Source organism: Lytechinus variegatus, chromosome 4 (assembly GCF_018143015.1).
Source record: "Lytechinus variegatus isolate NC3 chromosome 4, Lvar_3.0, whole genome shotgun sequence".
In the NCBI taxonomy this organism is placed as follows: Eukaryota; Metazoa; Echinodermata; class Echinoidea; order Temnopleuroida; family Toxopneustidae; genus Lytechinus; species Lytechinus variegatus.
In genome coordinates, this window is record NC_054743.1 from 57,027,818 (window position 1) to 57,044,586 (window position 16,769).

The 16,769-nt window shown below is 35.0% G+C and overlaps 1 protein-coding gene across 1 annotated transcript; it reads right to left on the bottom strand.

Annotated features, from left to right (window-relative positions):
- Window positions 1-189: 189 nt before the first annotated feature.
- LOC121413096 lies at window positions 190-11,156 on the bottom strand. The gene is made up of 6 exons (XM_041605860.1): window positions 10,689-11,156; window positions 10,014-10,177; window positions 9,280-9,545; window positions 6,902-8,478; window positions 996-1,179; window positions 190-251 (listed from the first exon to the last, which is right to left on the bottom strand). Exons 2-6 carry the CDS (start codon window positions 10,073-10,075, stop codon window positions 190-192), a joined length of 2,151 nt encoding a protein of 716 aa, XP_041461794.1. The 5' UTR covers window positions 10,076-10,177; window positions 10,689-11,156.
- Window positions 11,157-16,769: the final 5,613 nt, after the last annotated feature.

Sequence of the window (16,769 nt, forward strand, 5' to 3'; positions counted from 1 at the left end):
TTCTTTCAATCTACGACCAACATTTTAAACAAGCGTATATAAAATGATAAAGTGAAATGGCGTAAAATTGTAATTATTTTCTGAACTATCAGGTTTATGTTTTTAAAGCTTTATGGCCAAAGCCAGGCAATCACAGTTTTTATATCAATGAATTAATTGGTTGATCAATAATTTATTTCATTTGATATTTCAACAGAGAATGGTATCAAATTGAAACCTACTGGAAGGCAAACCTTGTTGTTGAAAGCTCCCTTCAATGAATGAGTGATACATTAATACAGAAATGAATATGTATAACAAATCATCACATTTTTATTTATATTCTGTCAAATATGAATGACTTTTAATTGTAAAGATGTTTATTTTTGATATTCTCTCTGATATCAGGAAAATGAGGGTGGATATCAACATGATTTGACTTCTACACGTAAAAAGGGCCAACACTGAACAAAAGTTACACAAACAAAACAACAGAACGTTACAAGGACAAGATATATAAAGAAAACTATAAAATAAATAAAAGAACTACAGCATGATGCAAGAGCGGGACATTTAACAAATCATACAACAGCGGACAAAACACAACAAGTAAAATTAAGCACACAAATTACGAACTGCACAAGATAAAAAAAAGAGCGAGAATAGAGCCAGGGAGGGACAGAGACGAGAAAAGAAGCGAAATTAATAATGTGAATAGAGGGAAAGGGAGGGAGAAGGGAGAGAGTAAGGGGGATGAATGCGGAATAACGGAAAATCACCGAAATATCTTAAGTACCCTGAGCGAGAGGATTGTAATACTTTTGAAAGTAAATAGCAATTAACATTCATGAGGAATGCTCTCATTTTATTTCCTGCAGATAGCCGCAGTGGTGATTACCATCATTCCTGGTGATATATAATTATATATTACCAAAACATATTAATTTAAAAAATGACTTTAATTGACATTATATTACACGAATTTTTTATTTGGAAAAAAAAATCGTTAAACTTACCTTTAGCTGCCGTATCAGTGGCGTTCCGAGCAAGCACCGAGTAGAACACATCATGCATATGTGTATTCTCACGGTAGACAGGGATATCGATCGTCACAGATCTCAGGGTGTTTGAGGAGCACATGAAGTCAGCCAGGTCCTCTGAAGCAGTCCGTCCACATGGCTTTTCAATTACCAGTTTTTCCTTTTATGTACAATATTTATGAGAAAAAGATCAATTTATAGTATGTGGAGACAACCAAACATCAGTTTCATCTGATAGTTTAATATCATATATCGTCCAATCTATCTAATTCGTTTTATGTCATTCATTAATATATACCAAACCAATGTGAATGAAATATACACCAAAATGAAAGTGGCCAGAAAGGCCGAATAATAAAAATAATAATGGTAATAATAATAATAATAGACTTGAAAGGTTTGCTTCGTCATATTATGTCAACGGATACGCTTCACAATTACTATTTCATGACTGAGTTTACCAACACTCTAGAATTAAGATCAAAATCTAAGAACTCCACGATGTTCTGATATTATTTGGGTTAGTCAGTGTTTTTCCCAACACTGGTTCTTCTCATACATTAACGAATAGACAATTACTTCCAGGCATGCTTGAGAAACAAAAACAAATATTCTTCATATGTTCAATATAACGACGCAGTCATTTAACTTTACCATTAAAAAAACCTTAAACATAATAACCTCGAGATGATTAAAACTTTCCTTAACTAATATCCTAAGTCAAATGTATGACATGTAGTCAAACAGGGATTTTTATTCTTGTATTTCCCAGTTCTTCTGATTAAGTCACTCGATAGGAAACGTTAAACGCAAATTTTGACAACCTAGCAAAGAACCTGGATTGTTGACTACTAGTATTTTATTATTTTCATTATCCCTAGATTTGGGGCCTATTTGCATAAAAAGGGACACGGGCCCTAATTGCAAGAAAATGTTGATTTATTTATTCACTCATCTGTTATTAACCTCGTCTTTTTTATGAAAGTACAAAAATAGCAATCCCTAGATACTAAATCCATTCACAGTCAGTAACTACTCTCCACTACTTGCTTGACACACATAGCAACACCTACATGATCATCCAAAGGGGCCATTATTTATATCATGTTCACTGTTGATTAAGTTGTATTGATCATATTGAGAGTTAAAATATTTTTATGTTTTTCTCTTTATCTGTCAATATTACAACGCAAAAGGTCTACCAAATATTTCAGAAAAAAATTAGATTACACCAAGTTTTCTCAATTGTAATCACTTTTGGTGATAACCCTAGAATTTATTCTCCTCATGAATATTTGAGTTATTTGTGATTTGTTCACAAAGTAATGTATTGTTTGGAACCCCCCCCCCCCCCCTCCAAAAAATATCCTTTTTACTTGAGAGACGCTGTGAACAGAAAAAAAGTAAAAAGGAGGTAGCATATCAAGTTGTTATTATATTTTTTTATAAGTTGTTATTTTATTTTTTATATGCTAAACAACTGCAAGAATATTTATTAGGAGGCTGCACTCTACAAGCTCCACTTTTTAGCAGCCTCCTCCATTTCCAACCTGATTTGTAATAATCTTGAATATAATTTTTTTGTACAGGAATATTTGAAATATGTTTTGTTATTTATATATGTCAACATGTACAGAAGAAACTGTAATTGTTGAAAATGGAAATAAACGAATGAATGAATGAATGAATATCCATGTTTAATTTACGGCCTCGTAACAGCAGGCCCGATCCCCACAGTTGTAAGCAAACTACGCTACCGCAACTACACGTGCATCAAGACATTCTCCTGCACATGGATCTCCTGCATTCCATCAACAGCCGATTTGCTTGAGGATTACCATATGCGCACTAGTAGGCCGTAAAACAATATTTCAAAAATGCCTAAAATTTCCGGTTTTCAGGCCTTAATATCAACAGATTTCTAGCTCTCATTAATATTAGATTGATAAATAAGGCAACAGTTTCATTAATTCCTAATAATAAAATTGTCCTTTTTTCAGAATGGAATATCAATATCGACAAGTTTCATCTTGCGCTTAGGAAGAGGAATAGGAAAATGGTGATTTTCATATGATGAAAAAAATAATATACTTGCAATTTCCCCATGTGCTTGGTCTAAGAAATAGTTTAAATAAAATTGGCTCGCGATTCGTGCTTGCATCATTTGTGAAGTACGATACATATTCACTTCACTTCATTTTCCTACGATGCTTGAAATAGTGTTTAGATTGACCCTTTTCAGATCGCCATAATGGGTTTTTTCAGCTCGTGCTCGCGCATTATTGATTTTCATAATAAAGGAATTTCGAATTCCCAGATTCTAGGTCTAAATCTCAAAAAAACATGAGCACATAATAGATACGCAGTTTGTTCCTTATTCAAAATGTGCTTGAATTATCCAGTTTCACATCAGAATATCAAAAATTTTCTTCTCGCGCTGCGCTTGCATTATTAATGTAGGAAGATTAGGCATCCTTTTTGTGATTATGAAATCTGAATAGTGTGTCACATTTTTAGGTCTAATTCTAAATGTTTATTTGTATACCTATCCTGTTTGTCATGACAAAAGTGCTTAGAATGTCAGATTTTTAGGTCAAAATATCGAAAATTTTCAGCTCGCTCTTCGCGCTCGCATTATTTGATTGTTGAAATATGTATCGCTTTAAATGGCAACTGCAAATATTAGTAGGTCTGTTTTCCCATCAGGCCAGAGCGGATATCAGAAATTTCTGCTCGCGATTCGTGCTCGCAGTGATCTTGTTCACAATCACAATCTTTGCTGAAAATATTAAATTGTCAGGACAAAATACATAAAATTTCCTTTAAAAATTTGCTCGCGCTTCGCGCTCGTACAATTCAATTAGGCTTATGAAACCCCTCAAAAAAGTTTGGAAATCTAAGTTTGGCCATTATTTCTCCCGAATTCCAATTTTACACAATGCATATTTGACATCACTCAAAAGATCACTTAATTCTCTTTAAATTGATACCATTCTTGTTATGATCAAGCCACCACAAAAAGAGCAGGACTCAAAAGTGTTGTGTGAGGTCTGAACTGAAAAACTGCAAAACAAGCAGAAATTGTCATAAAAGGTCAATACAAAACATAGTTCTTTTGTCTGTGTCAATAGAGATGAAAATCCACTCAAATCAAGCCCCTGCTTCTTCATTTGCTATGTTTTATTGTGGTTTATGTAGTCATGGTAGTGATGTTTCTATGAAATAACATTGTTTGAGTCGTGGTTTGAAATAACCATGCATGTTGTTTGCTATATGTTTGTTTTCTGAAGAGGTGTGTTTGATTCCATGTTAATGTTGATGTTTAGGTGCATGAAAACAATTAAAAGAAACTGCTGAGAAACTCACTCATCACCACGAAAAAAGAACAGACACTGCACCTCCATGTGAACCCTAATCATATTATATAGGGTATCGTTTTAAAGAGAGTTAAATGATCTATTCATTGATATAAATTACAAATTGATATTTATTAACAGGGGAGGGATTCTCGATCATACTCAAAACAAACTACCTAGTAACTCACTCATCACAATTGAAAAAAGTACAGTGATTTTCAACATTGTGTCATTTTGCAACTTTTGAATTTACACCTTGCCCCACATTTCAAGGCACTGCACCTCCATGTGAACCATAATCATATCATGTAGGGTATCATTTTAAAGATAATGAAATAATGTATTTTTATGTTAATTAGATATCGATATTTACTAAAAACGAAGAGGGACTATCGATGAAAGTCAGATTTCCAAACTTTTTTGAGGAGTTTATATGAGATTATTATTTATTTATGTTTTGTGAGAATAAAGCGAACAAGTTACTGTTAGGTATGGAAGCTTAAAAGTGCCACCGAGATGTTGAGATAATTATCTTGGGAAGTCGACATCTTGATAGCAAAAGATCAGATGACGAGATCTTCGATCTCATCATGTTGACATCTTGTAAAAGAGATGATGAGATGACAAGATACCGGATATCATCATGTCAACATCTTTTAGAAGAGATGATGAGATGACAAGATCCCGGATCTCATCATGTCAACATCTTTTAGAAGAGATGATGAGATGACAAGATCCCGGATCTCATCATGTCAACATCTTTTAGAAGAGATGATGAGATGACAAGATCCCGGATCTCATCATGTCAACATCTTGTAGAATAGATGATCAGATGACAAGATCCAGGATCTCATCATGTCGACATCTTTTAGAAGAAATGGTCAGATGACAAGATCTTCGATCCATGATCATGTCATCTAATCATCTCTTCTTAAAGATGTAGACATGACGAGTTACGAGATCATGCATGACATCTGATCATCTCTTCCACTGGATGTAGACATGACGAGATCCAACATCTTGTCATCTGATCATCACTTCTACAAGATGTCAACATAATGAGATCCGGGATCTTGTCATCTCATCATCTCTTCTACAAGATGTCAACATGATGAGATCCGGGATCTTGTCATCTCATCATCTCTTCTACAAGATGTCAACATGATGAGATCCGGGATCTTGTCATCTCATCATCTCTTCTACAAGATGTCAACATGATGAGATCTGGGATCTTGTCATCTCATCATCTCTTCTACAAGATGTCAACATGATGAGATCCGGGATCTTGTCATCTCATCATCTCTTCTACAAGATGTCGACATGATGAGATCCGGGATCTCGTCATCTTATATTTTGCTATCAAGATGTCGACTTCCCAAGATAATTATCTCAACATCTCAGTGGCACTTTTAAGCTTCCATAGTTAGGACTACCCCTTCAAAGAAACAAATACAAATCAACTTTGAGCGGCCGATCGGGGAAAATATGGGTAAATATTTGCGAAAGCTGGATCCGCCCCTGATTACATTTGAGTCATATCTGCATACCAGAGGCTTAACTCTTGTACGCTTAAAGGAAAATGAAACCTTTGAAATGAGACAGCTTGTGTGAAAAGAGAAAAATCAAAGAAACAGATCAATGCAAGTTTGAGAAAAATTGGGCAAATAATAAGAAAGTTATGAGCATTTGAATATTGCGATCACTAATGCTAAGGAGATCCTCAAATTGGCAATGCGACAAAGATGTGTGATGTCACTTGTGAACAACTCTCCCCATTACTTTAGTATATATTTCACTTAAATCGCCTCTTTTACCACATCGATCAGTAGATCATGTGTTTTTTCTATAGGAGGGCATGTAATACAGATTTTTAAAGAATAAATCATGGATAAAGAGTTTGTATCACCATAAGAAAAAGCAAAACGAGACATTTTGTGGGTATTTTATAGTCGATCAAAGGGAAAGTTGTTCACATGTGACATCACACATCCTTGTCGCATTGCCAATGGGAGGATCTCCATAGCATTACTGATCGCAATATTCAAATTCTCATAACTTTCTCAATGCTTGTCTGATTTTTCTCAAACTTTCTTTGTTTTTATTCTTTGATTTTTCTGTTTTGACAGAAGCCTACTTGTTCCAAAGGTTTCATTTCCCTTAAAGAACAACAAAACAAAATACATGTATATACACGTTTTGTATTACTTCCCCCCCCCCCTTCTACGTTTTGTTTGTTTTTAAATAGTTATCTAATAAATTTTATCAAATATTTGAAATTACATTATTCTTTTTGCGTCATCTGATTTAGGGGTGTATTTTTTATGACAGATATAAAATAAATAACAGTGAAATTGGGCCGAGTGATGTTCTATGAATGTTTTATGTTTTTGAGGAGCAGTACTCTTTGGTCTCGTTTGTTTTGAATATTGCGGGTAGAAAAAAGAAATAAGAAAAAATAATATCTAGGCTTTTACAAATTATATCTTCGAATTAAGAGGGTGTGTACTTTTTGTTGAAATTATTTACCACTTTACGATGATTCATGATGAAGATATGTCCTGAAACCGTGTGGCCCTGCATCTCTTCCCTGATCTCAAGTGTGTTGCTGGATGAAGTCGATAGATGATCTGCCACAGCTCTGGCCACTGTTTGGTCTTGACTCTCATATGCTACATCAACAATGTAGTCATCATCGGTACGCCCATATCCCACTGACCGTGTTGACGCTATGAGATGAGTTATGATGTCCAATCCGACCTCCTTCTGTTGGGCCGAAGTGAAGTACAGAAGCTCGCGGAATTCACGTGCATTTCCGACTATATCTTCCATCAACCTGTCGTACTCGCTTCTGTTTGAGTTGTGAAGAGATGCGAGATACATCCCCGATAGATACTCCTGAAACAGCTTATGGGGAAACTGCACAGATGAGTCTGCGGAATGTGCGTGATACATTCTGCTTCTCCTCTGAAGGATCGGTGCTTGTTTAGTGAGTACTCCAACTTGACAACCTATTGTCACACACCCGGGCCAGCTCTTGAACTCTTGTTCAGTGAACACCAATCGCCTTTCCATGAGCCCCTGGAAGGCAAGACAACCGATGTTGGATAGATGGAGAAGTATTTCTGCACGCTGTACACGCCATTTCGTGTCTATTGCGGACAGACCGAGCTTTGAGAGGTAATGATCGACCAAGAATTGGACCATCTCATTAATGAGCTGAGAAAATGTTTGTAATTTCGACATTGCTATGCGACGAGCTCCATCGAATTCTTTCCACATGATACACAGCATAGCTGTGTATATGGGGTATGGAGCCATGTTCTCTCTGATCACATCGTTATTTGATATAAATCGATTCAAATCTTCAGCCGAAGATGTGTCTGGATGGAAGAACTTGGTGACGTAGGAAGATAGATTTTCATCAGAGAAACCTTCCACGGCAATGAAAGCATACAGCTTTCTAAGCTCTTGAATCTTCCGTATCTCATCTGATCTCCATCGTCTTGATGTGATTAGTACTTTCCCTGACTTGAATAGCCTATTCAGGATGAAAAGGGCGATTTGGTAACAGCTATCAAGATCGCCAGCAAACTCGTCAAAACCGTCCAGAACGAGAAGGACGTCTGTCTGATGGGAAAAGACATACTTGTTTAGCTGCATGGCTGTAACCGCATTGTCGTCTGGGAGGTAGGACTTTATAATCTCTCCAATAGTCTTATCCTTTACTTCACGAAGGAGGACGAGAAGTACCAGTTTGAAATCTTGGTAACCTGCTCCATGTATCCAGTCCCAAACGATCTTTGCACAGAGAGTTGTCTTCCCCACACCACCTTCACCTTCAACCAACAAGCGATGAGGAAAGACCCCGTTTACCTTGGTCTTTAGTAGGTCTTCGTAGAGTAACGGTCTCTTACGCTTTGTTCCCTTATCTTCTTCCATCAAAGTCAAATTCGTGAAAATCCGATTAAATTCAAGTAGAAGGTCGCTGTTCAGTGGATCGGCTTGAATTTGACAGTGGTGAATGGCCGAATATTTCTTGACCTCTTTGATGACCCGTTGGAATTCATCTTCCGTCATGGATGGTATGTGATCTCCGGCCTTACCTGTAATGAAATAGAAAATAAAATATATCAATTTCAAAGGAATGCATTCCTTTATGAGTGTCACTCAATGTCTTGAGTTCTTGTTTTGTGCCATATTTATATTTTTATATCATTTTTATGAAATATCTTTTTTGATTTTGGGTATGTTTTTAGTTTCGTTTTTATATTTGCACCTTATGACTCAGATTGAAGAACAACTTCGGTGTCTTGCAATCATTAGTAAGATTTTTTCTATTTTTCATATGAATGAACTGATTAATAAGATTATTTTTTTCTAATTGTAAATATTGTCAATGCTATTGTTTTGGGGGTCATTCTCTATAAGCAGTTTTTTATGGTCCTAACGATATTTTGTACCATTTGTTGCATAATTATCTACACTGTGATTTGTATATACATATTTTTATGGTTGAATAAAATTAAATTGAGGTTTGGTGGTTCAGATCCGAGCCATGGTGTGTTTTTCCTTCTGCAAGAAATTTATCCACACTGTGCTGCACTCGACCCAGGTGATATGAATGTGTACCCAGCATGATTAATTCCTTGAATGCACCAAACGTCTGTGATGGTAGCTCGAGCTAAAGCCGAGGTAATAATAGCAAGCGATTTTCATCCTCAGGCAAAAAGCGCTTTATAAATCAAGTTATTTTTATACTAAAATTATACTTATATTACTTACATCGTTTTCAAAATTGCCTATCGTTATTGTAATCATCAGCATAACAATCATTATAATCTTTATCATAAATCAGCATCAGTATCCTTTTTCTGCATAGGAGTAATGAAAGTGGTGGTAATAACCTTTCTGTACACTGTCGGCAAGCTGTACCAGACCGATGTGTTTTAACTTGTTGGACAGTGTCTCCCTCGCCTCACTATCTCGTACTGTCTTCAGCCATTCATAAAGCATCTTATAGGTAGCTTGCATTATGTTCCCAATGTTGTCTTCCTTGAATCGAATTAGTTGAGCCTCAGTGAATCCTAAAGCTAGTCCAACCTTCCTGAAGTCTGATGGATCCATACCGTCAGCAAGGAGATGGAGTTCGAACTCAGTTAGATTCCCAGGCCTAAACCATATACAAAGACACATGAGTGGCTAAGGGATATTTTTGTTTTCAATTAATTTTCAAGGAAAAAAATGTATATTGTATTAAAACATAGAAGTATTTCACATAAATCCTGTTAGGTTTGGTATTTCTCAGAGATGAAATATGAATGAAAATATACTATAGCTGGCCATGCAGACTGGAAAATGATCATGTTCAATGAGATATGTGTACACATAGCCACTTGATATACGGTACTCTGTCGATATACTTTTGGATTCAAACCGTCATGAAAATATTGCGAACCGGCGATTGGTATAACACCCCGTCGTAAGGCAAAGGAGACTATTTTGATCGTCCTTTAATGTACTCATAATGGCATAATATATTAGAACGTATTAATGTATAATACAATAGTATAGTGTTGGTGATAATAATAATGATAATAATGATAATGATGATGATGATGAATTATTTCAATTTTCTTACTGGGTATTTGGACCAGGATTTTTCTCCACGTCACCGGACCTCAGGAGGAGCAAGTTGGTCATACCAGATAAGAATGAATTCCTTTGTGTTTCATCTGATCCACTGCTAGGTAAACGTGATCTACTGACTGAAGATATTAGTGCTCCACAAAGCTCTGCGATCTCCTAAAACGAATAGAAGTACATATGACAGACAGACCTTTCAAATAATAAACAGATTACCTTACATAATGTTATATATTTTTTTATCAAATGTATATCCTTCCGACTCATTTTGTTTCAAACGGTGTTAACATACCTAAAGTGTAAAAATATTATCAAACTTGGTAACTTTAACTTTATTTCATTCATTTCTCCGAATAGTGCTTCTGCTTAATTAAACATTAATTTTATTCGAAAACTTAATACAGTGTCCAGATATCAACATGGTTCAGTATTTTTTGAATGTAAACTACATATATAAGAAAAAATAGCAATGAAATTCGTCACACACGTTATATGCTGAATAATTTCTAGGTAAACTTGTTACGTAAAGATAAAAATTGTTATAATTTTTTTAAGGCAAACGCTAAGATACATTTTTTTCTAGTTAGCTGGTAACGATGTATCCCTAAATATTCTTAATGATAAAAAGATGGTTCAAGATAGAGACACCTTCTTTTAATATTAGACATACCCTCGGGCACAGTGTGTGTTCAGCGTTGTTAGATTTATCCAGTTGAGAAACAGGTAAAGATTGGTTATCTATCTCAGAGGTAAAAGGGTTCGATATCTCCTTGTCCTGCTTGCCGCCATCTTGATGGCCAGCGAAGTGTGTAGCTACTTGTGAATATACCTCTGATGAGCCACAACCTTGGTCTTGTTCACGTATTTGAGTTGAATTGTGGAGGTTAGCATGTGATGCGCGATGAATAGTTATGTATCTCAGGTCCAACTCGTCTAGGTCACATGGCTTGGTAGGTTTGGTGTCAGAAGGATCACGGACAGGAGTGGATCTCTTCTTGGTTGGACATGTTGGATGTGTTGCAAGTGTACGACCATCAGCACAGTGAGACCCATCCTGAGCGATGTGATCTGGGCTTTTGGTATGACCCGAGGAGCCATTGTTCCCGACGTAACCAGGCTGAGAACATGTTTCGAATTCGTTACTATTGACTGCACGGTCACTTGAAGATTCAGTTTGAGTGAGATTCAAGTTTACATCGTTAGAAGGCGGAGGTTGGCAAGACTTTGCGTTACTAGTCTTGCCAATTTCACCAGTTGAAAAGACATTGAAAGACGATTTATGGCGTTTGCCTTTGTCATTTTCTTTTGGGTGTTCAGCTGCTTCCTTTGCCTTTTCAATTAATTTAAGACCATAAACATACCTCCTCAGGTAGTAGAAGTAGTCATATACTTTCGGCTTACGGCGCGTGTACGTGCCGATCCTGGCACGCCAGACACTGAGAGAGACAGGCATGGTGGCATCAGGAGACTGCGTGACAAATGATAAAAAAAACGCATTCGTAAAAAGATGATGAATTCACTATGTCAAGTATTAGTATAAGCTTATAAAGCAACAAATGTTTTTTTTTTTTCAATTCCCAGAAGGAAAAACCAGTAAGACCCGTATTTTTTTTACTGGTTTCCAGTATAATTTTATTTTTAACTGGACCAGTAAAAATCAACTGGAGAACAGTTCCAACAATTGAAAATTGAATTGAAGTGAAAATCACATTTATTTCCTTCAAACAGATACAAAATAATATTTGACATAGTAACGAATACAGTATATATTTCGACACAAATTTGAAGGAGGCGAAAACCCGAAAAGCAGAGCTTGAGTTGGGGTCGCCAGATACAAGTAAATAACAAGTTACGTAATGACATATGTAATTGCATATAAAAAAGAAAGTTTTTTTAAGAGTATAAAAGAAACATACAGTAGATGGAGAAGAGGGAGAAGAAATGTAGGCATTAGAAGTTCATTTGAACAAAAGAGTAAACTGGTCGCAATGACGTGACATTGGTACATGTATATAGAGCTTGACTGACATTTGTCTAGCATAGCAACAGGTAAGGCATGTGCATTAATTAACAATAGAAATGGAAGGTAGTTCAAGCATGTCAACATGTCAATGATCTGCATTTAAATAAAGTTTCATTTTATAAGAAAAAGATTGCAAAGAACGAGAGTTTTGTAGGTGGGCTGGTAAACTGTTCCAAAGTTTTGGCCCAGAGTAACGAATACCGTACTGGTATCTTCGGGTTCTATGTTTCGGTAAATGAATTTGGGTAGCGTTTCTCGTACTATACTTATGAATATCCGAATTAAAGTTAAAATGACAGAGATTACTAAATTGCAAGGGGAAAATGTTGTTTGTGCTTTTGTACATAAAAATACTTTGCTGATGCAAATTAATATCGCTAAATTTCAATAATTTTAACTCTTTGAATACAGGATTTGTGTGAGATTGAAAATGTAATCCAGATATAATACGAACAATCCTCATTTGCAGTATTATAAGCTTTAGGATGCTAGACTTACAGGAGTTGGCCCAAATAATATTACAATACGAGAAATATGGAAGTATCAGAGCACAATATAACATACGTAGAATGTGACTTGGCAAGAGATTTCTAATTCTAGATATAATACCAATGTTTTTGGATACTTTACTTTCGACCTCATGTATATGATCTTTCCATGTCATAAAACTATCTAAATAAATTCCAAGGAACTTGGCTTTGTCTACCCGTGGTAATATTACATTGTCGAGTATAACACATGCATCATTCAAATCGACATTCTTTCTATTATGAAAAACCATGTAGTTACATTTCTTGATATTTAAAGATAATTTGTTAGCTTTAAACCATTCACATACATGTACAAGATTTGCATTCACAATATCACAAAGGGAGTTCAAGTTTGAATTGCTATGAAATATATTTGTATCATCGGCGTATAGTATAAAGGATAGCTCATTTGCTGATTTATAAAGATCATTAATATATAATATGAATAACAATGGCCGAGGAGACTGCCCTGGGGAATTCCACAGGTTATTGTCTTAAAGTCTGACACACACGATTTGTATTTAGTACATTGTAAACGATTATTAAGATAGCTGGTGAACCAATTATAAGCAATACCACGTATGCCGTAACGATATAATTTAGATAGCAATATGTTATGGTTAATTGTATCAGAGGCTTTGGATAAGTCGATGAAAACTCCAATTGCGAACTCATTATTTTCAAAAGCATCTATTATTTTACTAGAGAGACTTGTAAGAGCCATGCTTGTGGAATAATTGCATTCCAGTTGAAGCAATTAGTAATACCAGTTAAATAGTTTTTCATTAAACTGGTGTTACTGGTCCAATAAATGGTTTCAAGTAGATTTTTACTAGTTTCCAGTATGTGTTTACTGGACCAGTAAAAATGAACTGGAGACCAGCTCAAACAATTGCATTCTGGTTACGGGTCCAATGAATAATGACTTTCAAGTCAGATCATTTAACAAATTATGAGAAATGAATTTTGCAATTCAGAGAAAGTTATTATCTTTATCATTTATCATTGTTATCATCATTGCTCTTATGATTATCACAATTATTATTATGATTATTATGATCATTGTTGTAATCATTCTTATTACTGTTATTGATATTGTAATTATCATTAAAATCATTTCCTCTAATTATGATTAAGATCAAAGCAAGATGTATTCCTCTGATATATAGTCAACTGGTCTACATTAATTCCATGTTTGAAATTAAATTGGTCAAGACCAGTAATACCAGTAATATTAATGATGCTGATCACGAAGTTTACCTCATTCGCATATTTCCTGTTTTTTTTAGTAAAAAATCAGGATTTATAATGGAGTATCCTTGCAATAGCACTCATTGTTTTTTGAAAACCTTCTGAATAAGTGTGTGAACTAATTCACAATGAAAATGCGTAATTTCATACATCACATTCAAAATAACAGCAGAAAAATTAATTTACTATCTTTTCCATCACATTTCACTGGCCATGGTATATAACAAACCAAATATATGTAATAAACTGAGGACCAGTTAGACCAGTATGAAGACCAGTGACCCAGTGAGACCAGTAACAACCACCAGAAACAAGACCAGTACAAAATTCAAGTACTTCAAGACCAGTTTAATTTTACTGGACCAGTAAAATTTTAACTGGACCAGTATGACCAGTTAGACCATTAAACCGCTGTTCCAATTTCCAGAGTTACCATGGCAGTTAAAATTATACTGATCTAACTGGTCCGGTGGAACTTTTTTTTTCCTTCCGGGTTGTTTTAACACTGAGCATATTGACTGATAGGAGTTTGTTAATTTTGAATCACTTTTCATCTACCTAATACCTGAATGAAAAACATATAAAGTGGAACAACGATAATATGGTTGTTCCACTTTATATGTTTGTAATTTTTCCTCCGACGAAGATTCTGATAGGATCGAAAGCTTAGGCCCCTTTTGGGGGCCTAAGCCTAAGCTTATAAACTGTTAAAAACGTACTAAAATGCAGAAATATATCTAAAAAGAAGAAATTTTGAAAATAAAAAAGTATATCACAGAAATACATACAGAAAGAGAGAAAGTTTGAAAAATGTTAAGACTTCCACAGAATTAAATACTACTTCAGAAATATAGACAACCGCAAAAATATAAACACCCAGATAAATTTATACAACCTCATAAAAATAGATACAGACATGTGTAACCAAAATAGAACAGAGTTACGAAGGCTAATCACAATCATGAATTCAAAATCTAGTCTGGATGTGAACTCTAGTTAAGTTTGACTCAAATTATTGTACGAATTTTTCGTATGAAAGGCTTGACCTCAAACACATCTTTTGGAGGCGGAACCTACGTGACCTATCAAGCCCTTCCGTAGATAATACAATTGTCATTCACTCATCGTAGTTTGTATTTTTGATGCAGTGATTTGATTGGCAAGTCACCAAAGACCCAAACCGCCTTTGCTTGAGAATTCGAATTCAAATCATAGTTTTTAAGTGAGCGTATGAAAGGTCCCATAATTCTAAAGACGAACTGCAATCGTCATGACAATTATCATACAATAAAGCATAATATTCAATCAATTATTAACCTTGTAATCAAAGTTAGTCAAACAATACACACCATTTATTTCTGTTTGTTTCCTATGTAAGTAAACAGGAACTTTGAAATTATTGTAAATTCAGATAAACTGTTAACAATATTATTAAATCACTTTTAGGCCTTGTGTAAAGTACGTCAATATCTTCCTTTCCTTGTTCTGACCCCTTTGAACGCAATAGGCCTAAAGTCCAAGATAAATCAATAAAGGAAAACAACATAAAAATATGATTTAAAGGGGCAGTTCAATTCAATGCTCAATCAATACCCCCCCCCCCCCCCATCATCCCATATATATTTTGTTTACAGCTTCAGATCTTCGATGGCATTTAATGGGAAACTTTGTTACCTGATATGCTCTGACAATTTTGAGAGTGAAGACGCCAAGGAGGGTGTAAACTTACAAAACGAGTGCCTGGTAAAATAGCCAGGGGGAGGGGGGGGGGTCAAATTTGTACCTCTACCATTTTTACATTGAACTGTTAATGTGAATGATCTCGTTATACATTTTACTTTTAGTGTTTCTTGAGTTCAAGTTTATCATTATTGGCATGCCATATTTTTTCAAGCGTATCAACCCAAATATAAATGGTGGACATATCCATCAACGTCTGAATGCTATACTAATCCGTTTACTTATTACCATCTAGCTGGCTTATCACTCTTATGACATGGAAAGTTTATTCAAGATAAAAATATATACTAAAATAAACAACGATTTTGGTGAGCGCCAATTAATACAATAACCCCTTTTTATGGTATATGCTATACGGTGATACGGGTGGGTCTTCTCACTTTTTGGAACGAGCAAAAAAGAAAAAAAAATGAAAGAGACGGAAAAGAACCACAAGGGAAAAGAGAAAAAAAATTAAGAGGAAAAACAAGAGGAGAAAGACGAGTGAATTAATTAAGATGGGGGGGGGGATTTCATGTCACTATGTTACATTTTCACTCACGCTTTGTGCTCGCATTGCCTAATCTATGAGATACATAACTTACTCAATAGACCTATATTGAGCTTAAAATATAAGTTTTAAAGTAAATATACAAACCATTTCTCGTACATTAAGTTTTCAATTTCTTTGATTTACAAATAGATTTTATAGTTTTCTGTAAAATAACTATATTTTATGGTCTAAATATGAACATTTTCCGTTCGCGCTGCGCGCTAGCATTATTTGATTTGTCAAATAATAGTACTATTCTCTTCGTGTATTCCATAATTTTTTTGAAAAAATATCAGTTTTTTGGATGATCTGATTGTGAATAGTATCAGCTAAAGCTGCTCGCTTGCATTTTTATTGAAGAGTTATGCATACCTGTATCAATTGTAACAAATTATTTTAAATTCCTCTTTCATGACAGTTTTATATCAAAATTTTCGGCTCGCAATTTGCGCTCGCATTACTTTTGTTAAATATGTATCAACCAATGCATCCTTTTCATGATTACATGATTTAATTTCAGTTATCTGACCTTAATTTTGCGCCCTCAATGGGCTCATTAGACTAAAAAGCAATGTAATAATATTTTCATGATTTCCTAATAATCATCGTCCGTTTTTTTTTTCAGAATGGAATATCGACAAGTTTCATCTCTCGCTTAGGAAGATAGTCATCATA

What these genes read in the sequence shown, in the direction of transcription:
- LOC121413096 (XM_041605860.1), bottom strand. Translation starts at nt 10,075, where the DNA reads ATGACCAACTTGCTCCTCCTGAGGTCCGGTGACGTGGAGAAAAATCCT. An exon ending in TGCCGACAGTGTACAGAAAG is followed by an intron (nt 8,479 to 9,279) that starts GTTATTACCACC and finishes ATTTCATTACAG; the next exon opens with GTAAGGCCGGAGATCACATA. An exon ending in CACTGATACGGCAGCTAAAG is followed by an intron (nt 252 to 995) that starts GTAAGTTTAACG and finishes CATTCATTGAAG; the next exon opens with GGAGCTTTCAACAACAAGGT.